Source organism: Hermetia illucens, chromosome 7 (genome assembly GCF_905115235.1).
Source record: "Hermetia illucens chromosome 7, iHerIll2.2.curated.20191125, whole genome shotgun sequence".
Lineage (NCBI taxonomy): Eukaryota > Metazoa > Arthropoda > Insecta > Diptera > Stratiomyidae > Hermetia > Hermetia illucens.
This window is the reverse complement of record NC_051855.1, coordinates 14961909-14985944: the sequence shown is the minus strand read 5'-3', so window position 1 is coordinate 14985944 and position 24036 is coordinate 14961909. Positions and strand designations below refer to the sequence as shown.

General features: G+C 42.2%; 1 protein-coding gene across 5 annotated transcripts in view; it reads right to left on the bottom strand.

Annotated features, from left to right (window-relative positions):
- The window catches only part of LOC119660910 (protein pangolin, isoforms A/H/I/S), a 160892-nt gene that overhangs the window by 75391 nt on the left and 61465 nt on the right, over nt 1-24036 (bottom strand). For all 5 annotated transcript variants that reach the window (XM_038069871.1, XM_038069870.1, XM_038069873.1 and 2 more), the window contains exon 5: nt 9075-9186. In XM_038069871.1, the coding sequence (XP_037925799.1) occupies nt 9075-9186 (112 nt within the window). The remainder of the gene's footprint in view (nt 1-9074; nt 9187-24036) is intronic.

Genomic DNA, 24036 nt, shown 5'->3' with positions numbered 1-24036 from the left:
TATAGATCGGAATCTGACGATTATATGGGGAGAGAATGATGATAGTATGAAGAGACAATTCCTGGAGGCTGGGAAGAGAAGCCTGTACTCTAAGAGTTCGACTACACCTTGACGAGAGAAGGCGCAGGCCGGGTAGGTGGGAACAAAAACGCCCACTCGGGGATAAAAATTGATTATGGGAAGGATACCCAGAAATAAATCCAAGAAGAATAGTGGCTTCGGAAACTCAGTGCCGACGGTTGGGCAAGCTTGCTCCCAACCACAGTGCCGCAATAGTGGCAACCTTGGCTACTGTGGCATCAAATTTTACAAGCGGTTCCACTGACGGGACCCTTCAGAAGAACCTCGATTCTTCGTAGATGCCCACCCTTACAGCCACAAGCCTCCGAGAATGAAAATGCTACTCCCAATTGGAAGAGTGTACCGGGGTCGAAAGAGAGGAAACAATGCCGGATAACTACTTGAGTGACACAAGGTGCAGTGACAAATCGGGAGCTGCCTTCATAGGACTAGGTGATAAAATCTTAGAACTTTGCGAATTCATCAAGGGACGGCAGAATATTCATCAAAATATAAGGACCATAATTCAAGACGGCAGGTTAATGTACGGTAAGGCCTCGGATGAAAGAGGAGTGAAGGTATCGGGCAAAAAAAATAAGCCATTCAATACAAGTGACATCCACTAAAAACCCGAAAGAGGAGAAATCGGGGAAAAGGCTGTGCGAACAGTTGAACGAATCAGCTGGCCAGCAAACCCAGAGAGAGAAACAACTGAGTAGACATTTGACCCATTAGAATCTAGCACGTAATAAATGCATATATTATGCTATTAACATAGTATGCTGGTCTCAAGCCCGGGTAAAGGAGGAGGGTTTGAGGCAACATACTTTGTACTATCCTCAGTAAAACAAAAAGAGAATGTTGAGATCATGGAAAGAGATAAATAAAGTATAGTCGGAGTTATTCCTACTATGTTAAATCCTAACTGATCTCTCTTGGTGACAGTTTCTGCGACAGGCCGACCAAGAAAGTGCATCAAATGTCGTTAGAAACAAAAACGCGACAGAACGGGCCCCGGTCCTGTCGAGAAATGCTCAAGAGGTTTTAAGGCATACACGGCATCAGGACGTAAGTAAGTCAGTTCGAGTAAAACAAATACGTGTTTGCACGCTAAATATTGCTACCCGGAAAGACCGAGAAACTTGCAAAAGCCATCTGGAAAAGGCGCATTGATATCCAGGCTCTGCAAGAAACCCGATGGTCTGGTGCGAGAAGCTGCGACATAGAACACGAACGCGGTAAAAATGACTATAAACTGCTGTATTTTCGTAGTCCACACACTCAATACGATGTTCGCTTCGAGCCTCAAGGTGGTGTTGCGTTTCAACACGGGAGCCATACTCCTTAGTTCGGTAGAGATTTAGGTATGTCTTACATCCTCCAGTATGAATACTGAGCCATGCACTTGGTATAGACTGGTACCGTTGTAGCTTGTCGCAATGGTGTTCTGATTGTGGTCACAAAATCAATCTGTGTATTAAGAAGACCGTGGGAGTCCCCGAGACAGGTACCCACGTAAAACCACAGAGACGTAAATAATTGTACGAAGATGTTGAAATAAACCCTTGAGGCGGGGCCTATAAGGTAGTAATGAAAGGCTGCAAAGAGTCAGGAGAGTGACTCTCTTTATCATCTTCCCACTGCCACCAGTGAGATTTGAACCACGAGCTTCCGCACGACAGGCTAGTGCTCTAACCACTCAGGTATCCGGAGGGTCGCGGAACTGGTGATGTCAAAGGAGAACTGACTTACGGTTACATCCGCAATTATAAAAATACAAAATGAGCTGGTGAAGGAAGGAAGGAGGAGGGAAGCTCAAAGGACGAGAATCGTGAGTACCTAAAGGTAAACTCACCCTGCGAAATATTACTTAAATGGTGGTGCTGCGGGGCTGGGACTGGAGAGACTGGAGGCGGTTTTTAGTGGGTGCGAATCCTCCGCTCTAGCTCCGCCGTTGGTGCGGCGGGTAATACAGTTCGCAGTTAAGTATTGAATTCATATGTTTCCGCAAAATGTCGCAATATCATGCAATTAAATCAAAATTGACCATCCTATGCACTCACCCTTTCTCTAACATTTCAATTACTCTCATTCTAAGTCTCATTTCACCTCGGCAAATATTTTAAGCTCTTCCCTATATATATATATATATACATATGTATATTGTATTTCTCTCCCAACTTCATTGTCAGATGAATTTGTTGTTACACGCAACAACAACAAAAATTGTGCTGTTGACAGTTTTAAAATCTTCATTATAATCATCTCGGTATCATTTCTCCAGGCCCTCTTGCGCACTCACCCCTTGTTATGTATCCTTGCTATCTATTTTACTGTGAAATTAATCCGCTGTTGGCGGGTAGGTAGCCTGACGGTATCCCTCACTTCCTCTTTAAAAAGACAAGAATATATCACTATAGAGTTTTTGGTTTTACATTCAGTCGATATCCCTTATTGCTGAAGGGATGAAAAATAAAGGGTTCCCGAACAAACCAGTCGAAAAATAGTTCATAAATAGATGCGCTCACGAGAAGACAGTATTCTCGTTTGTCTCATTGTCATATCCTTGTAGTCGGGGTATTAAAAAAAAAGCAGAGCAAAAAAGGACTGAACAACTGAACCATGATACCCAATTTACGTGACATTATTGTGTATTTTATGATGACGAAACATCCTGTGCGCTCACATTAAAAAAAAAAAATAGAAATGAATTTGTCCTAAGACGAGGTTCGACAAAATGCAAACTGTGTCGTCTAGTTTGCCGTATTACGAGGGTGAAATGAGTGTGTAAAAAGAGGACGAAATGGACCGATATAGGCACTAATAAGAGAGGAGATATTTAAATCTGTTGTCGAATCCTTGCAAATAGATGCACGCTCACTGCGTTCACATATTCAAATCAAATGCGGGGATTGGAGAAAACAAAAGAAACAAAAACCTGACTATACAAGTACTTCCAACAAGGACAATAATGATGCTGATTTTCCGATAAGCTCAAATCCTTGCCGACTTTTTGGCACTATCTCTACATGAAGTAGAGCTCTCTTGATTAGAACTCAACGTAAAATAGGCCATCGTGCAGATTTTTTCTCCAGGATTCGCACATATTTGTGAAAATGTTTCACGACAGGATAAATCTTTTACGTATTTTAGTCTTTTAATTTTCGGGTTATTATTTTGTAATAAAGGAAAGACCACGACGGCGGAATTAGATTATAAGCGAAAAAAATCTAGGGATACTGGTTTGCTCCATTTCTCATCAGTTTGGTTAAAAGGAGTCCAGAGGTTGTCGAAACATGACCCACCGTACAAAATCATTTTTGTTCAGATCGTTCCTTCAATAGGCTTGGCGGGACCTGAAACGACCAGCAAAATAAGCAGCCAGGGCTGAAACACCCTATGTTACACCGGGGGGCACCAAATAAAGAGGTAGCCGTACAAAGGCGCGCGACTGACGTTGCAAGGACGACTAGCAAGAGTACGTTCTGCGAAGCTTTTAGTTTAGAGCCTAGGTGCTCTCTAGAAATCCAAGGTCTGGACTACCGTCCAGAAAAGATAGAGGTGGAGGAGGCCATAAAGCGTGAATATGCAGAGGTAACCAATGCCCGGATAGGCCGCACTTCTGTGAATGCTCGAGGCCAAAAACTCGCTGTGTTGGAATTCCCCGAACAGTATGCGAAGAAACTCCTTAACGGTCTAAAAATCAAAGTTGCATGGGTAGTAGGCAGGGTATGATTGCGGATCACCCTCACCAAGTGCTACAGGTGCTTGCTACAGGTGCCACTTGCAAGGGACCCGACAGGAAGACAACCCGCCGTAGATGCGTTCAGCTAGGTGATCAAGCAAAGTGAAAATCACGTTCTCTGCAAGGATCGTAGCGTGTCTTGTGAAATTGTTGCACACACTGCGGGTTGGGGTCCAATCTTTGGGGGCTAAGACGCAACTACAAATTAGCATGCACCGAAGTGCAAGCGCTCATCAGTTGCTAACGCAATTTGTTGCGGATGTAAAACCTGCTAATCAGTGAGCAATACCGAAACGAGGATCCGGGTTCATGGAATCTGGACTTGCCGGGGTTCCTAGACCAAAGTCGAGGCAATAACTTTGTCTGAATTCGGTGTTTGGGTATAACGTTTTTTAGCGTTTCCCTGAAGCCGAACAATGCTCTGGAGGACGTCGTTTCGGGCACAGAGGGACGAATCCTGTGTTTACTTTAATGCTAGGACTCTTGAATGAGGCATGCCTCAACCAGATTCCAGAGGGAAACGGATCCTGGAATTAGTGGCGAGAACCAGACTCGTAGTTTTCAACATCGCATCTAAGCAAACGTTTCGGCACCTAAGCTGCGAAGGAAGCATGCCTGATATAACTTTTGCATTGGAATCTCTTTCACCGTCTGTGGACTGGTGACGAGTCCTAGACGACTTCTCAGTAACTGGTTACCAGGATATAACGTTCGAAGTGGTCGACGCTACTTGCTGGCGTGTGGAATGAAGCTGACATTGTAGTAGTAGTGTCAGCCTTCCATGCCCCGGAGGGCCCCTGGCCCCTGTACTGGTACACGGCAGAAATTGCCGACCTGCGAAAGGAGTGTCATAAGTTTCGTGGTTTGGCATAAAGTTTACATGCCCGAGAGGAGGCATGCGTCATAAAGGCAGAGTATGGATCAGCAGAAAGGAGACTCCACAGTGCGATAAATAAAAGCAAAACTCGCACTAAACAGCAACGACATATCAAGCCAGTTTGTGTGGACTTGCCACCAGGTGCTGCTGAAATTTGGCCAACTGAACGAAACATTCCTCAAATATCGCTGGTAATGAGGAGGCTGGGAAACTGGCTCGCCGAAGGTGCTTACCCACAATGGTGGAGCCGGAACTAGTTTTCGGAATCCGGTCATCCACTGTCAAGTCTACTCTGAAGGGTCAAATTGCAAGTATTCACGCAGCCGAGTGAAGAAATGTGAACTGTTGCCGACAGGCGAAAATCCTTGTGAAAGAACCTGGGGTCGCCAGAGCGGCATTTTTGTTGTCCATTAAGAAGTGAGACATGAAAACCCTAGTAGGGCGCTCCTTAAACTATGCTATGGAGAAGATTAGGGTGGTGGTTTCGGCTATGTGAAGCCAATGTGAGGAGGAGAAGGAGGAGATGGCCTGGCACTTTTTATGCAGCTGCCCGGCCTCCTCATATCTCAGACGAAGACACTTTGGTAAGGTTTTCTTCAATGAAGAATCTGCACACTTTCTGCCTCTGGAAGGTGTTCTCAGATTCGCTAAAGCTTACGAACGCCGTAGGCGAGAAGCCATTGAATAGGTGATTTACGGGGATAGTACAATGGGCCTAACATGGGGTGCTCAAAGCTGTGCCTACCCCCAGTAAACTAAACTAAGCCCATCAGCGTATTATTTGACATCACAACCCCCCGACAGTCATTATAGAGGGTTATTTAGGGCCGCAGTCAGTGGTTTTAAGCCCTGTGGCAAATCTCACATACGGGGAGTCTCATACAGCAGTTTGCTCTTGGGAAACCATCTTAAATAGTAGATCCTTGTATCCGCTAACAGATAACATTTGCAATCTGCACATTTTTTGAACCAGCGCGGGCTTCGGATGCCATCAATGAGCAAAGGACTCAAGGAGGATCTACCCGCGACAAAACAATGGCTCCAAATCCGGGAGCTACAGGCGAAGTTCCAAAGTAAGTATTTGGGGTACCTGCAAAAACGGTATAGGTGGAAGAATCAGGGGTGGCAGCTCAAGTAAAGGGAGCTGAACCTAATTAAGGAGAAGTGCTAGCAGGGAGAACGTTTACCACGCCGTTCAGCAATGGGTTCTGCTTCTTCCCGAGGAAGGAGACCATCATGGGGAGTGCGGTAGGTGGCCTGATAGCGAAACCTTCGCTGATAGCAACAATAGTAGTGGAGCCATTACCTGACTTTTGAGTCTTCGTATAACAATCTTTCTAAACGGCTTTTAGTATCGCTCACTTTTAGCTCATTTACAAATGAAAAATCCCGAATTTCCATCCACGGAAAACAGACTTCCTGCGGCTCACGAGTCTCCTCCAGCATCTAAATTATAACCAAAGGACAAGCTTATCAGTTTCATCTCATCAAAAAGGATAATAGACCTTTTCGCCATATGGCGCTATGCGTGCATCATAAGACTCTACCCTACCCTCGTTGTTGCGAACATATCTGAACAATCTGAGCGAAAATAAAAAAATTGCAAGGACGACCGTTCGCTCGGACGCCGTTCAAACATTCTAATTGGGCCCGATAACCATCGCATATTTTACACAGGATACTATTTTACTTTTTAAGCCCTCAATTTGAATTAAAATCGATTTTTTTTAAACGGTGGTGAAATGTTCCTATTCCATGGTAATCCAACGAAAGAGAGCCTCCATGTTGAAGCCTTATTCAGTTGCCAGAGACTCACAAGAGACAAATCCACATCCTTGATTTCATCCCTTCCGGGTTGGTGGCACGCTTTTATACTCTCTTCACCTCTTCTGTTTCTGATGACACAGAAAAGAAATAATAATCATAAGGTGGAAAGTGCAGTATGCGTAAAATTACAAGGACAGAAGATACAAGGGGTTTGATAAGTTTACCAGAGTTGGATAGGGAACATTTTCAGTAGACATTTGCAACAGGGGTAGTACCACCACATACTAAACTTTATACTCCCCGGGAAAGTAGTGAGCAAACAAAGAGAAATCCTAGTTGAAAATTTGTCAAGTGCCAGATAATACCCATGTGGTGTAATCATTATCCTTGTTAATAGATAGGGCGCGCTAATCGCTTGCTGAAAGACATGCGGGTTCTTTACAATAGCGTACATGCAGGGAGAACGCACCCATGACGTATTATGACTATATTTTTCCAAGCAGGAAAGGGGTTTCAATTCATTTTCCCGATTGAAAATGAGATTTTCATTTCAACATGGGAATAAAAAAAATGATTAAAATTTCTTCATTATACAATAGAGGATCTTAGTGGAGACGATGCAAGGATTTATTTTTAAATGATAGCCACTTATGGGCCGTGAGACAAAAAGGAAAAGGGAATAGTTATTTCCAGAAATACTATATAAATAAGAATATATTTTTGCGAGAATCCAGAATTATTCTTTATAATGAATGACAAAAGCAAGTCCTTCTAATTGCCCTTCATTGTCATCGTCATTTTGACTCCTCAATGCAAATCAAATCCATCATATTCTTCCAATTTCACCACTTATTTCCAATTGAAATAAACTTGAATTAAATTCACCGTAAATAATAAATGGGAACAAAATACCGTCGCCTGGTGTAATCAAAAACGAAGGAAAAGGCTGACCATCAATAAGGGATATTATAAATATCAAATATTCAGTCATTTTTCCGTGAAACTCTCCAGTTTTTTGAAAGAAATGAAAAGGAAAGTCAAGAGATCCAATAAGCGAAACTACGAAAAGAACTTCGGCAAACACAAAAAAAAAAAAAAACCAATACCAAATTGGGGAAAAAAATATTCAGCAGTACAAATGGTAAGAAGAAAGGACTCCCGAGGACCTAGATGGAAAAGAAACTTGTCGACCTATCAAATATCGTCATTAGTATTGTTGTTATCCTCGTCATTGTGTGTCGACATTAAGGAGCCGATATTATACAAAAGGAAATATCTTTGATTCAACGACAGGACCGCCAATGTCTTTTTTACATATCCACTTGAAAATGTAGAGAGAAAAATTAGATTGCGTCCTTTGCTTTCGGTTATTTTTGATTTCCCTCACTTGACTTGGCTCGTAAAAGAAAAATGACTCGCGAATATGCCCAACAAGTCTGTCTCTAATGTACGGATACGAAGTTTGAGGAAGATATGAATTTGGATCGGGATCAAAACTGAGCAGATATAATGTGAATATGAGTAGCAAAATGAAAAGGAAACGGATGGGGTCAGGATAAACTGACACGGAATGTAGCTCCCCGGGGGGCCAACCTATCTCTCACTGAGAGTGAGCTCTCTCCTTTCTAAGATGATGTGTGGCTTTCCAAGGACCAAACTTCTCGTCTACCAGGACCGTTAGTGAGCGATGATAGCCACACCCTATACGAGGTGATCCTACTACAAATCCTACAACAAAATGCTGGAGTCGAGAAACACCTCCCCAATCCAGGCTGTCATGCGAACCATGCCCATTGAATAGTTTCGAATCGGGAGTAGCTGACTCTATTCGAACGACGCCTCACCGATATCTGGCCGCCTTAGTAAGTTTGACCTTACCGTGCTCCAGGGTTATGGTACAGCGGACCTCCTAAACCCCATACTCGTGAGAATCAAATGAAACAAAGAAAACTACAACCATACAAGCGGGACCCTAATGCACACGTCAAGCGGAAGCACATCTCCGAAATACTGAAACCCAGATGACTACACCCAAAAACGGAAAAGATGGGACATCAAGGAAGGCCTGACACCAAATTAGACCCTGAAGAAGATTCAGGACAGACCAGCTTAATTGGAGTCACGAAAACGAAGAGCAGAGGAGATTTGCCTGCATGAGAAGAATGCTCCCAAAAAAACCAAATCTGAACCCAACAAGGGAGAAAACCCGAGTAGGCCAGGGGTGAAGGCAGGGATCAGGAAGCCCGCCATTATCTATGTTAGCGCGACCAAGGGCATTCAAATGGCCATACTTCCAAAGGAGCAAAAGACTATCGAAGAATTTGTCGTCCGGCAGGTCTGTAAGGGATAGGCTGCGAAGCTTGTGTTCATCGGGATGCCCTTTCGACCAGGTCACATACTGCGCCACGCAGGACATCTGCTCTTCCAAAACAAATTGATAAATTTTATGACTTTTCAAATAGACCTTCAACACACGTTTTTAATTAAAATAATAATTTTTTTATGTAATTAATTCGGCAGACAATTTTTATCCAACCCAAAAAACATATTATATTGAATTAAAAAGATATTATATTATAAATATATAAGAAATATAAAGAAAAAATGAGCAAAGTAAAAACTTACCCATTGCTTTTGGATCTAACTGGTATGGCGGTATTCCACAATGTGCAGGTGGTGGTGTTGTCAGTGGATCCCCGTTATGGCAAAAAAATGGTGACAATCCCATTTTATTAGCCTGTAATTATCAAAATAAGAATAATAAGATACAAATATTGGAAATTACTGCAATAAATTATTATGTTGCAAGTTATCACTTAGCACTAGGACTAACTACAACCGCTTTCGGGATACGGCAGACTTCTTTGAGCTCCCGAGCCAGTGGCTAATATAATAGTTCACCTTATTTCCCCTGTACCTCGATTCAATGTTGCTTTTATGAGGGATAGCTACATCAATACCATATGTGGAGCGAAGCGCGTGTCACCTAACATGGAGGTCCTGGGTGAGTACCTGCAGTATAGACATAATCCCTCGGTCCTCTTCGGTCGCGGATTTATTTGGAGATCACAATCAGAGCCCCGCCATGATTGGCACAATGGTACTGATTTATAACGAATGCAGGCTCAACATTCATATCAGTGAATACAAGGCCTTAACCCCTCTAGCGCAACTAAGGGGTACAGCGCTCGAGTTGTACAACTCAACTCCACGCTTGAGCTCAAAATGAGCCCTGTCAGCGAGATGGGCACAACTACAACCATCATGAAAATCCCACAAAGGGGCAAATTGCAAATAATCGGGTCGAGAGCATAGCTTCCAGAAATTCTCCTAAAACATATGCTCTCAGAAAGCCATCCCGATTTCCATGGTATCAGATAACTTGCAGTCAGGCTTCATGGCAGCAGCTACTTCAGATGAGTCCCACGCAGTATCCGGTCTGATCGGCCTCCTCAAATGAACTGGATATTTCGGGCCTAATTGGACGGAACGCTGGAGTATACCGCCCGGGAGAAAACCACTGGTCTCGACACTCTCCCCGCGGGACCATCCACATTAACATCTTTCGGATCATTCTGGAGTAGTGTGTAGTGTTTACACTGCTACTTCACCTGCTTTTCATCAATTTGGAGTAGGGTTTCAACAGGATGTGCATCTATAACACTCTACGCAGGGGAGCATGGAGTGAACAGTTATATGGGAGTAGCACATGGTAGTGGTGAGAGCGGTCTTGTTTACTCTCGCAATGAATATGAATTATATTGAGGACGAGAGTCCTAGTTCAGGTCCAACCCGGCTGAAAATTATTGATTTTGTCTTTGCTTTGAGGGAGCCCTGGATCCGCATCCACCTTCTCTGATCGATCAGATCATTCGGGATCAACCACCAATCATCAAAATCTTTAAATGGGACCCGATTTCGGCTTTTTTTTTCATTCTTGAATCAAGTGCTCTAACAAACTTCAAGGCCAAATGGATTGATGCGCCAACGATTATTACGTAGGGCGCCATTTCCAAATTGGCCGAATTGGGCTACGAACTGCTAGTTCATGCACGGAACGGAAAACTCATCCTGAAAAATCGTCTTCTTCGTTGGGGCCTGTTCGGTTTTTTTTTCGGAAGTTTGAAGATCCCACACTCGATATACCCTGCCCCAATTAAAAATTCCTCACATACTGTTTGTGATCAAGCTGGCATGGTTAGCAAGGAAGGATGCCAAAATTGGAAAAAGGACCTCAATTTCAAACTTGTTTAAAAAAAACTGTCACGGACCTTCTTTACCGTGCACAATGTGTACTCTGCCCTCTATGACCAAGAGTGACTGGTCTCTTTCAAATCATAGCAACAGTTGCATATTTGTTTTAATATTGCAAGACGCTATCTACACACAATCTTTACCAAACTCTCAAAACGCCAGCTGAACCCCTTCCAGAAATACAATTTAAAGTTAAATTCAATTTAGAGTTTATGACAGACGATAATTACTTTTACACGTGCTATTTGTGAGGAAACCATAAAGTCATCCACCACCACATTCACCGCGCTATTACAAACAACGTCAGGAGCAGCAATAGCACCTAAAGCAATGATTCCATCTCATACAATTCCTCCAAACGCTCTCATGCGCCCATCCGCCCCGGTCTGTTTATTATATATTTTCCATACAGACATAAGCCACATCATCGGTCTCCTACTCCAAAATAATCCTGACCTCTCTCTCTCCCCCGCCCTCCCCCCTCTCCTTTATTCATAGTTAACATAATGGCTGGCTACCCGTCTCCCCAGTGCACCTGGAATCTCAAGCGACCTGCAGAAGGATCAAATTTGCAGGTGAAACAGTTTTTTAGGTTCCAGTAGTTCTTCTTTATTTTCAGCGCCATCTTCATTTGCGCGTTACTTCTTCTTCTTTATATAATAATGTAAAATCAAGCTTGCATTGTCATAATCATCATTATCGAAATGTGGAAAATGAAAAGAGGATAAAGGAGCAATGACCGAGACAATATCATGCGATGATGGTAATGATGACGACTATAAATGCAGGGTTTTTGCTTTTAAGGCGCAAGAAAAAAAAAGTAAGAGCCGAAAGTCGGGGTTGTTCTTCGTCTTCCATAGTATATACAGAAAACGGGGAAAGGTAAGGAGTAACAATTGAAAAATCAGGTCGAGAGTACACAAAAAATGAGAAAAGTTGGTTGTAGTTCAACCGAAAACTGAAAGGGTATAAATGTTAAGGAAAGGGATACCAGACAGGTTACTTGCAGAATTTCGAAGGCTAGGGACGACAACAGCTTTAAAATCAATTAAGAGCTATCAGGAATCTGATAACCTCAGAGAATTCCCATGAAAATGGGATCAATTAGAATGGTAAACAGAAATGGATTGGAAAAAAATGCCCCCACAAATGTATATGACAAAGAACAAACGTACAGCCGGGAGTAAAAAATGACAAATCCAGCCATAGTTGATCCAGACACATTCGAACCGGAAGCTATCTTTATAAAATTATCTCGCCAAATACAGCCCAAATAATGTGCAAAATCCCACACTAATTCCATTTTAGAACTTATAATTACACATTAGTTGAAGTTTCCGCCAGTTTTCAATAGCCTGGAGCATCCTGATTGTATTAGAGCCTGTTGGACAGTTTATTTATGCCTAGTCCCTGTCATCTCCAGCTCGCAATTTGTTTCGAATCTAAAACAGAACTCAAATTCTCTTCCTGCCCTGTTGACTCCATTGAAAAAAAAAATTGCTCCATACTTTCTAACCCCCAGGACATTTCCCCCTCGTCCATCTATTGAACGTCTTCCATACGTGAAGCTTCATCAGAAATTACGAAAACAACGAGCAGTATGAATGTTGAAATGTTAAAAGAGAGCATATCCACCCCCCCCCCCATAATTTTGCGATCAAGTAGACTAATGAAAACTTTTGCGACGAATCAAAGATGGCAGGAGAGGAGAAGGTTTGTCCTCATATATTTTAAAACCGAGGGGGAGCGAGAGTCTTCATCGAATTATAGTCGGGGTCTCCCGATGTTACCCTTTATAATACAGCCAGCCATTCATCTAAATTAGTCAACATCTCCATTTCTCGCCCTTATAATCTTCCTTGCCTCCACAGTACCCCTCACATCCTTTTTATAATCCTAAGTAAATTTTTCATAAGAAATGCCGATGTGGACAAAAATGTCATCATCACCAATCAACCCCTACAGTGGGAGAGATTTGAAATTAAACTAAAACTAAAACCAATCGTATCCACTCTTCCGTACCTCACATCCTTTCCCGTCGAACTGATCGGTCCCCTCATTCGATCTCCCTCTTAGTTTTACAATCTTCCACGGCTTGCATACTTTAAATCCTATTGAAAATTTTAAATCATTTCTGTATCACTTACCACCCCTAAAAACCCCCCTCATCTTCTCTTATAGAAAAAAATCGACTCCCAGTCCAGAGGCAGAAAAAAATCTAAGAGGGCGGGAAAGAGATGACTACATGGAAAGTAAACTTCAATATCCAGGAACCGGAGCACAGCATCCTTTAACTTTCCTTTTCCCTCTGACTCTCAATCGTCTCAATCGTTCGCTCTCGCTGTTCAGTAGCTCTCACAATAACATTTATATTTCATTCGCGACGGAGGGCAAGAAAATTATTTTCCACACAACCAATCAGCCAGTCAACCCCTTGTCATTGCCTCCCCTCGGCATATCCTTGCATGAGCCAAGGGCATCCACCAGCTTCGGTTGGCCTGTAACGCTGCTTAGGCTTGCATAGACCGACCGCCCACCCAACTATCTCAATTTTTCAACTGAACGAATGAGAAATACTCGTTGCCTCATAGCAATCACCACCCCCTCCCCCCCCCCATCTCTCATCCCTTTTACACGATGGTAAACAATGCCTGAAACATAGTGCACTGAGCTCACAGTCTAAGGGTTCAATTCAGTCGCTATCGACTCCCACATTCTCATCCTATGCGTATTCATCGTCCTTTTGCAAATTATAGCGTTCTTAGGGATTAAGAGTGCGGGACAACAGAAGCGTAAAGAGGATAGAGTAAAAATGGTATACCCAACGTACAAATATATCTTTTTCAGACTATGCTGCCGGTATATAGCTCCAGAAACAACCCCCAACGAGGACGACATAACAAGAGAAATAGTTTAAAGGTAGAAGGTTGACTTTCTCTGCTCGCGCCCTAATCAGTTTCTGATATACACTAAAAATGGGAGAAATATTGAGGAACTGTGAGAGAAAGAGAGGTGGAGCACAATACATGCGAGAAGGGTAAGCAGCCGACTGGTTAGTACGAAAAGGGAAATTGGGAGAAGCGCAGGCAACTGCAGACGAAAGAGAAACCGAATCAGGATAGACTAACCAGCCAGGATTTTATAGAAAGAGGGTTGTGACGTTAAAGACTTCCTTTTGCAGGACGACGAGTAGTGAGACAACGAACACAACTCGATATAGGAGACTTACAGAACTGATGCGATAGCAACAGAGATAGAATGAGAGGAAAAGAAAGAGAGTAAAAGAAAAGCTAAGGAAGCTGGAAAAAAATTCAACGACTAGCCTTCGTAGAGAAAGCAAAATAAGTTAAAAACAAGTGGGTGGATACCAAAGTTCCTCATTTCATCAACTACGCCAAATGAACGATGTGATGCTGCAACGAGTAGCAAGGTTTGCACAACTTCACACTTTTCCCTCTCTCTCTCTCTTTTTTCCCCTGCCTTTCTCTGTCCTTCATAGTTAAATCGTCTATCTGTTTGTCTGTCGGTTTTTCGAGACGTGGGACATACTTTTTTATACAATTTCTGAACGTATTTTCAAATTTATTCGTTTTTTTTTTTTTTTACCTATTTCATTCGATGTTTCGCATTCGTAAGGACGAAAAATGAGAGTAGATGAGAGGGCGAAACGAAACACAAGAGAGATATTATCGATGATGACGCTAGGATGGACAACATCTTGGTTAATTCCCATCCAATCCATATTTTTGTCATTTTAATCATCAAGAAATTTTTAAGATGGGGTAATACCGGGGGGGGGGGATGCCAGCCAGATCCTGGGTGTATTGAGAACCAGAATCGCAGTACTGCATCCCATTATACAAGCTAGGGAGGCCTGGTTGCACTAAATAATGATAGTTGCACGAGTGAAGGTAGATAAAGCCAGTAACAGGACTTAGCTTATTTAAATCCAAGGATATAGAATAGGGACAAGGAGAGTCGATGTAAATTGATTGCCTCAAGAAACAAGTCCTCATAAATCAATGTTCCACAGAAAGTTTCCCTTCACTTAGAGACCGAAAAGATCCTGAAAAAATCGCATTACTTAGAAAAGAACAGAGATGGGGCGGGGAGAGAGAATTCCGGCCTAGGCATGCCTTAGTAGGGAACTCTAGATAATCCCAAAATCTGAGTAGGACTACATCACGACAAAGAACCTTTTCGTGGAGAACAGGGCGAAGATCTTCACATACACTCTCCCTTAGGAGAACACCAGGTTACCAAATATTGGCGGTGAGGACCACATCCACCATACACAGGAGGTTCATGAGGGTCTGGAGACCAAAGGCTATCCATTAAACCCTTCGTCACATTGAAGATGCAGCAAGAAGACCGTAAACTGAGCTTATGGCCTTTAACGCCAACGATCTCACCTCAGTGAAAAAGATAAATTGAAATTAATTTTCCCGCTTTGAGCGAATTATGAATCAACCGATTTCGCAGTCAAAAGGCTGCCAGCGAATATCATCAGCGGCACAACAACCGTTATCCGGTTTAGGCCTGCATTAGTAAGGAACTCCAGACATCCTGGTTTTGTGCCGAGGTTCATTAATGCGATATCTCTAAAAGTTGTCTGGCGTCCTGCCCTACGCCATCTCTCCACCTCAGGCATGATCTGCCTCGTCTTCTTTTTCTACCATAGATATTGCCCTTAGAGACTTTCCAGGCTGGATTATCCACCCCCACACAGATCAAGTGACCCGCCCTCCGCAACCTATTCAACTCGATTTTACCCACAACCAGACGGTCCTGGTATCGCTCAGAAATTTCCGCCTCATGGAGCCTGCCGAATCACCCATCCTCATATAAGATGCCAAAAAGTTCTTCGGAGGATTCTTCCCTCGAAAGCAGCCAAGAGCTCGCAACGGGGACCAGACTACACAGCAATATGTAAGGACGTTTCTGACAAGGGAGCTGGAAAGCGTTAAGGAGACCTGAATTGAGGTAGGAAACCAGATATTTAGGAAGTTCGACTGATGATATCAACGGAGTAGGAGCTCAATCGAATATTATACCCAGGTCTTGGAAGGAGGTCAGTGGTGAAAGAGGTTGTCTATTAAGAGAATATGTTGGGAAGGATTTAAACGAATAGCATAGCCAGTGGCATTTGCTGACATTTAGTGTTAGCTTGTTGATCGAACACTAACAGACCAGGATGTCAAGTTTGGACCTCAAGAGAGCACAGTTCAGCGGAAACCAAACAGAGGTAAATAATTTAAGGCTGTCTGCGTAAAGCAAACACTTTGGGGAACACCAGAGCATAGAGAGAAGGACGATGAGTAACCATGAGCCTCTTTCCAAAGATCTGGAAAGTAGCATTCTTCAAGACTTTTACTGTAGATTATACACAGAGGGAGGGAAATATGTTTTTTACAGTCAAGAAGGAAGAAGTTAGGAAGTTTATCATCGTCAGATCCGACATTGGTGTCAACATTACCAATGAGGAACTCAACCAAGGAAAGTGTAAATAGAGGAATGACCAGAAGTTCGGAGCAGTCAGCAGTTAGAAGAGGCGTAGAGGATGGAGTGGTTGGGCGAGGTAACACGGAAGAGAAGTAGGAGTAGAGAAGGTCGCAGGTTTGTTGTGTGGATCTGGCAGTGTGAGTCAGCGAAACTAATGAAAGAAGGAGAAGCATGGGGCCAAAACGGGTTTAAGTTACCGCGGGCAAAGGCGGTTTCGACGCTCAACAGGTACCTTTTATGAACTTTATTAATCATGGACTTGACAGTGGAGGGCATAGCCTTAAAGTGAGGGGAGGTTGAAAAGGAAGAGATCGAAATTGCGGCAAAAGGAGTTTTTAGTGGCATTGATATTCAGGACAGAGCAAGTGTTCATAAAGGAAGAAAGTATGAGGAAAGAATAAGAGGTTGTTGGAAGGAATTGGAAGGCTAAGATGCCAGTGGAGCATGGGGAGGTTAAAACCTCCGCAAAAGGAAGAAAGGGATGGAAAGGAATCTGACAGTAAGGAGTGCAGACAAACTGTCAACAAATTTTTCGTACAGGTGAAAAGGCCGAGCGACGTATATACAAGATACAATGAACGGGAGGGAATTGGGCGGGCAGACACGAAGAACAACACAGTCATCAGGAGAGCCAGAGGAGGAGAAGACGATTTGGCGCGTAGTGTACCTTTTATTCCAATTAAGACCCCATCGCCGGTGGAGCTACGAGATGCTTCCCGGTCTCTGGCAGAACGGAAAGTGGAGTACCCTTCGGAGAATTCGGAGTTTAATATGGTATCGTCCAGCCAGCTTTTAGAGATACCAGATGACATCGTGTTGCTGAGCTAGCGGGTTGTCCTGAAATTTACTCGCGAATTGGTGCGCTCTTCAGGCCAGAAAGAAGGATTCGCGATGGCATTAGATTCGTGAGAATCAGTAACCTTGAAAGACGCTTTCACTCGGCCGGTGTATTGCTGTTTGTTGTCAGTTTGACACAGGACAGAGGAGAAAGTAAACCAACTTAGCTGTTTAGTTGGGAAGGCTACCTTTAACCCGGGGCCACTGACACGGATGAATGAAGTGTCAGGGTAAAGAGCAGCGGCGAGGACTGGAGCTTCGTTCGCGACGGGAACGATGTCAAAAGGTGGGATGGCCGTGTTCAAGATCGGAGACTCGCTAAGGATACTGCGGATATTGTCCCGTTGAAGACACGATGGAGCGAAATAAGATCGGCGAATCGGTGGACCCTATCTCGTCGCACAAGGGCTGCTGAATCAAAGATGCAGAGCAAGGTGAATATCATCAGCACAGGCTAGTAGTTGGGTGGACTTAAAAAGGATGTTGCCTCTCACATTAATATCGGCATGATCGACTAGCTTTTCCAGGGTCAGTTTGAAGAGGGTGAATGATAGGGCATCCCCTTGTCTTAGACTCAAGGTAGATAAATACTATGATCACGTGGTATAGATGGGTCTAAGAAAAGTAGCTAGGGAGAGTTCGGCATCATAAATTGGTCACTAAAGAAAAACAGGAAACATTCACATCTGAAGCAACCGGATTTGTTTACGACTGAAAAACAGATATAAGAAGAAAGTACACAGTAAAGTTGACTCCTTTTCTATCTCTCTTCTTAATTTAAATGGTGTTCTGATGCCGACGTGTAGATTTGTCTGTACAACTCGTACAATGATACATGCAAATTATCCTTCATCTTCAACCTCTTTAAACTCATTTATTATTTATCAGATCAATTGAATATGTTAAAAAGGTGCAAAAGGAGCACATAGAAGTAACCTAGTCTACATACGAGGGACGGTTTCTTGTAAATGTTAACCAACTCCCCAAAAAGTTCGTTACCTTGTTGTTGTATTCGAATTTCATTTGATTTTTTTTTCTGTTGTACTTTTATTTCAACGTGTCCTGCATTTCAAGGATATTTTTCTCTACAAATGTTGGCACTGTCGTCGCACCGTATTGAGTTTCCCGTTCAACGAATTGACATAATTTTTTTCTACTTCTTTTCGTGGTATCATTTGTATGTCGTGTTTCTCTTATAAGGTTTCCCTGGTAAGGCTTATACGGTACCCAGGCAGGATGAATAAACAGGTGTAGGACGAAGATGGATGAGGGTAAAAAAACATGGTGGATTGTAGCGAGAAAGAAGAAGAAGGGTGTGTGACAAGAAGGAAGGGGGGGGGGGGGAATTTTAGGGATGGAAAAAAGGGGGCAAGGATTGGGAAATTTGTGAGGGGATATTGGGAGGGAGGATGGATTGAAGCGAGAATGGAAATTTTGTCAATTTTTTTTTTTTATTTCTGTGTGTATAATTTCGGCTAGAATTTTCCTGCCGATGCTGTTCCTTTGAAGGAAAATAGATGTTATACGTGGGAGGGTAGATTACGCATTCAATTTCTATAGAGAGCGATGGAATGGAGGTACTTTCATTTTTTTTTTTTTTTTGTTATTCGAATCAAGATTCAAATTTTTCCTTTCAATAGCATTAACCCTAATCGGATTAAAGTGCTTACAAAGTTCAGTTTATCCGCTCTATCCGATATGTAAGAACCCACGATTACCATTGATAGGATATATAAAGGATACAAGAAATCCAGTTCTGGAAAAATTCTTAATGAAATATGTTTTTACTTTACATATACAGTATTTCGGAAAGCAGCTATTCCTATTAAGTATATATTCTTCTTCCAAAAAGGAGAAGGAGCAGAATAGATCTCCTTCTCCAAGAAGGGAAAGGAAGATATCCCCAGGACAGAAAAAGATAGTTTCTGATATACATTCCATGTAAAATAAAACATACTTTAACCTAAAAATAAGAGATTGTTTATTATTGAGAACCAACTATCATATTTCCCTTTTAAAAGTATGTACTTTTGTATGGTTCTGAGTGTTGGCCGACTATAAAAAGACAATGAACGGCGTCTTGCGGTAATGGAGACGAAGATGTTGCGTAGGACTAGTGGTGTCACATGTTTTGATCACATCCGAAATGAGGATATCCGCGATCGTTATGGCGTTGCACCAATCGTGGAAAAATTGCGAGAAAGACGAGCCGACCTCGCTTGTGAACGGGACAAAGACTGAAGAAAAAGAAGAAGAAAAGTATCTTCTTTTGCGTCCAAGATACTTGTTTCGTACGTAGAAGATCCAAACCCGGAACTGAAAATTATGCACGCCCCGTCCTCGAAATGCATAGTACATTCAACTTGACTTCATTCTGAGGAATCCTCAAGCCAACAATCGTACGTCTGCGACAGTCACTACCGGCCTGACAGCCATTCGCGGTGGCCGTCACCGCCAGGTGTGGAATTCGAAATTCGTGCGATCATCCGATTTTTGCACGTAAAAAAGTTACCACACAGTGAAGTGTATAGGGAAACATGAGTAAGCATTCAACATGTCTGTAAATGGTGTAGAAATTTCGCTGACGGTTGCACGGACATCGGACGGATGAACAACAGAGCGAGAGGACGTCGATTTCCGACGAAGATTGAGCGAATCATGCTCGAAGATCGGCGAATCACGATCCAAAAATTGGCTGCTGAAATTCCTGAGGCTTCTGAAGCTTCAATTGACAGGATTTTGAAAGAAAGGCTTGGCCACCACAAGGTGTGTCTGCGCTGGGTTTGCACATGCTTTCAGAAATCCACAAACAGCAGCGCGTCGATAGTGATTTTTTCGATTGGCGTATCATTGGAGAGATGGTAGTTTCCAATGATGTTGGCAATGCACCTGTGCACTTTTGGTGATGGATTTCCATGAAGTGCTTGTATGACACAACCAATCTCTGTTCTCAACTTTTCGATTCTTTTGTTGAACCGAAACACCCAGAACGGTAAAGTCCTCCTGCGCATACCTTTGCTATTCGCTGCAAAAAGTTGATTATGGAGACGACTAACCGTGGCAGCTGCAACGTAGACCAGGCTGTGAACCTCTGTAACAGTAATCTCGCTAGCCAACCAATCAGCCAATGATGTTAGTTGCCAAAGAATACTTTAGTTTTGGAATCTTTGGCTTAGCGTCTGGGAAAATCTAAGCATATTCAGTCACATCGTCAGTTACTAAGTTTCTCCTGCTACTGGGTTCATGGAATTCCGTACAGGTGGAGTACTTGTGTTGCTCCTTTGACTAGTCCGGTAAGTTGATGACTCCAAACCGGGCTCAAGTGAAACTTCTTGGAAGATTTGTTGGCTAGTTGGCAGGGCAACGCGGTTGTTATTTACCATCATCCGGTATTAGTTTAGGACGTTCTGTTCCGAAACATGACATAGTTCCCGAAATCGGGTTATGAACGCGTCATGCATTCGATATCTGCACCCTGATGGATTCCGCTCTAAATAGGTGCGGATGATAAACTCATTGAGTTGATTCGTCCAAACCACACGACGCCTAGGTCTTTGGTCCCTGGTGGTTGACGGCATAACCAAGATCGAAGAGCCGCTCTAATGTTGCCCCATGGTTACCTCCAAAGGTAGGGAAGGTATTTGGAGAGGAGTCGCTGAAATACAGTGTAATGTCACTGCAATTCATCTGATAGGCGCGTCGATCCCTTCACCCCGGATTACGGATTTTTTAAAGAGGTTTACTGCCTAATTATCCTCCGTAAACCATGACACGCGCCTCGTCGCATGCAGCTCTGGGTTTGCCACTCACGTCAGGATTAACCTGGTACGCCCTATATATAAGAACATAATAATAATAATAATTAAAAATGAAGCTGTCAACTGTCGACCATTGTTTACTTATTTAAAAATCTCATCAACAATATCAACATAGTTTTCATCATTTATTATTGCTATGAATTGTGGACGAGCTTTTGTTTTGCTCTTATTGTTAGTGTTTCCTTTTTTCCGTTTTCCCCCTTCTATCCTTTTCAATCTCTATCCCCACTCGTTGTTTTGTATGCTATGTCAGGCGAGGATGAGAAAAACAGAATATGCATAAATTAGAATAATCTATAGATTCATAACATAGAATTACATACGAATAGAAAGAAGATATGTTAGACGCATGTAATGTTCCTACTGTATCCTATTAGATTTCAAAATGGCGTCAAGTGTAGGCATATATGTATACTATGGTCGTTATAGTCGTTAACTTTTCTCTACCCCCTCTCCCCCTCGTCTCGTCCCTCAGTCCACTCCTGATTGTGTCGTACAATGTACTTAAAATTTTTCCTGGTGTTGTTAGTTTTTTTTTGTATCTTTTGTTCCTACCATTATCATATTGTATCTATATGTGGATGTGCCTATATATTTATAATCTATTTCAATTCATTCATTCAGATGGGGTTCATTCATTCAGCCATCCTAGCGAATTTTTGACTTGAATGCTAGCAATATATAAGCATATGTATATATATATATATATATATATTACTGCTACTCCTACATATATATATATATATTAGGGGACAATTTCTTGTTATTTAGTGTATATGACATATGCAAACATAGATTTTAATATTTGCAGCCCAGCCGTGAAAATTATCGGGAAAAGATACAAATCCTCTTGGATATATACGGCAGACGCAATACAATATGGAGGTGGTACTCTCAAGATTTTGAATCGTGCAGTTATCTCTATTCTTACGGAGGAAAAAAAAAAAAAACAAAACATGAATCTGACAGAAGCTCATTGTTGTCCTATTACATTTTTATTTTACTTTCCTTATTGTTGTCACTACCAAGTTGGATCAAAAAAACAATTCCACTCACACTCTCTTTTGTATTTAGATTTTTTTTTTTTTGTTGTTTGTTGAGTTGCATTTCTTTTGTTTCATTTTGTGAAATATTTGAAAAATCCCTTCACTGTCATCCGTGTCTAGTTAACACGGTCTAACTATAACTATTATTTATGTACATTGTGTTATTTTGTCCAAAAAGATACTGAATGAAAATATATTAATGTTGACAATTCTGGTCACTTTTAAGGTCCCTTTTGGCAATATAACTCAACGTGAGAGACAAACTTAACCTTTTTCACCTGAGATAAATTTTTGAAAGGGTAGAATAAGGATAAAGATAAATGTATCTGTGGCTCTGTAAAAATGCAGAGTATGATGATTCAAAAAACAATTACATAATTACTTTTTTTTTATGTCAATTCAAGATGACAATAATTCGTTTCATCTCCTTGTGGAACATAAGACTTTCTTACTCTATTGTCTTCATGATTTATCTCTTTTAAATTTCAAACAACATAGATTTAAGATGGAATCATTGTGGATGACTATTAAGAAGGGATATCGCAGCATCATGTCAATATCTAGGCCTGAGTGCTAAAACAAAACTTCTCCTTTTCCAAAAATGTGTCCGATAGGTATCTTGCCTCCCTCCCTCCTCCTTCAGCTAGCTCCCCGCTACGCTTCATTAACGAGCGCGCGCGACATGAGGGAGTAATTGTGGGAGGCTAAGCGAGTTGAAAGAAACTACCCTCTGTGCTAGATATCGGGAGTCGCCTTTCGGCGAAAACTGACCCTTGAAGGGGCTAGCTTAGTCTAGTTTATTTTATTTGGCTAAAGATTAATTTAAAGCTTAATCCAGATCGACCAGGCGGCACGAGATCTTGGGCTGCACATCAATGAAGGCAAGACAAAATATATGGTGGAAAACCAACCAATCAGCAACATCAAACCGCACTGGTCAAACGGAAAGAATAAAGATAGGAGACTACAACTTTGAGACCGTTGATAATTTCTCCTAACTAGGGTCGAAAATCACAACCAATAACAGCTGCGATGATGAAATCCGGGCGCGGTTGTTGGTAGCCAACAGAGCCTATTTCAGCTTACAAAAACTGTTCCGTTCGAAACGTCTCCGCATAGGATGAAAACTCTTACTATACAAGACAATGATCTTGCCAATCCTCATCTATTCCTCGGAGACTTGGATTCTAATCAAGAAGAATTGCGAAATCTTGGCCGCGTTCGAGAGAAGACTCCTCCGAAGAATTTTTGGCTCCTTACATGAGGATGGACGATTCCGTAGCCTACATAACGACGAAATCAATGAGCGATACCATGAGTGTCTGGTTGTGGATAAAATCCGGCTCAATAGGTTACGGTGGGAGGGTCACCTAACCGAGGAGCCCGGAAAGTCTATAAGGGCAATATCTATGGTAGAAAAAGAAGACGAGGCATCGGGTGATTAGTTTCTCCTCACCTTGTATATACAATTAACTTTAATTGCAGCAGGTATGGGCCTAGATTTTATATAGAATTGTTTTTATGATTATTTTCAAATTATTTGGTTGGATGGAGTTGAAAACTTCAACCAGTTCTGAAAAGTACTAACTGAACCCTCTCATTTGATACCCCGCATTGCTATGTTCTGATAAAAGAAATTACACCCCTTTCACATGTATGGAGAGCCCCCGTTGAACTCAACATAAAATCAACCCACCCACTATAAAAGGGACTCACGGACCACAGGTACTCACCACTATTTCGTAACAACGGTTTTAGTCCTTTCGGAGCAAATCGGGTGTGACAGACAGACGGACAGACAGGCCAGACAGAGATAGAACCGATTCTTAATAAGGTTTGATTTTAAGTGCCAATAATATGACCAAAATAATACAAAACTACAAAAAACTGAATTAAGAAATAGAATTGAAAGACGATTGTAAGTTTCTTATGTTTTCTGGGGCTGCATTTTTCAAGCGACATATAACATATCACTTAATTTTGGGGTCTCCATTGGGGGACTATCTAGAATTAATGTTTGTTTTTTTTTATTTATTTCTTGCAAGTAGACTGGACGAATAGCGGAGACGAGGGTTGCAAATCACATTGCAGTGTGTGGCGGTAAAATGTGCGCGTCATGGAATGGCATAT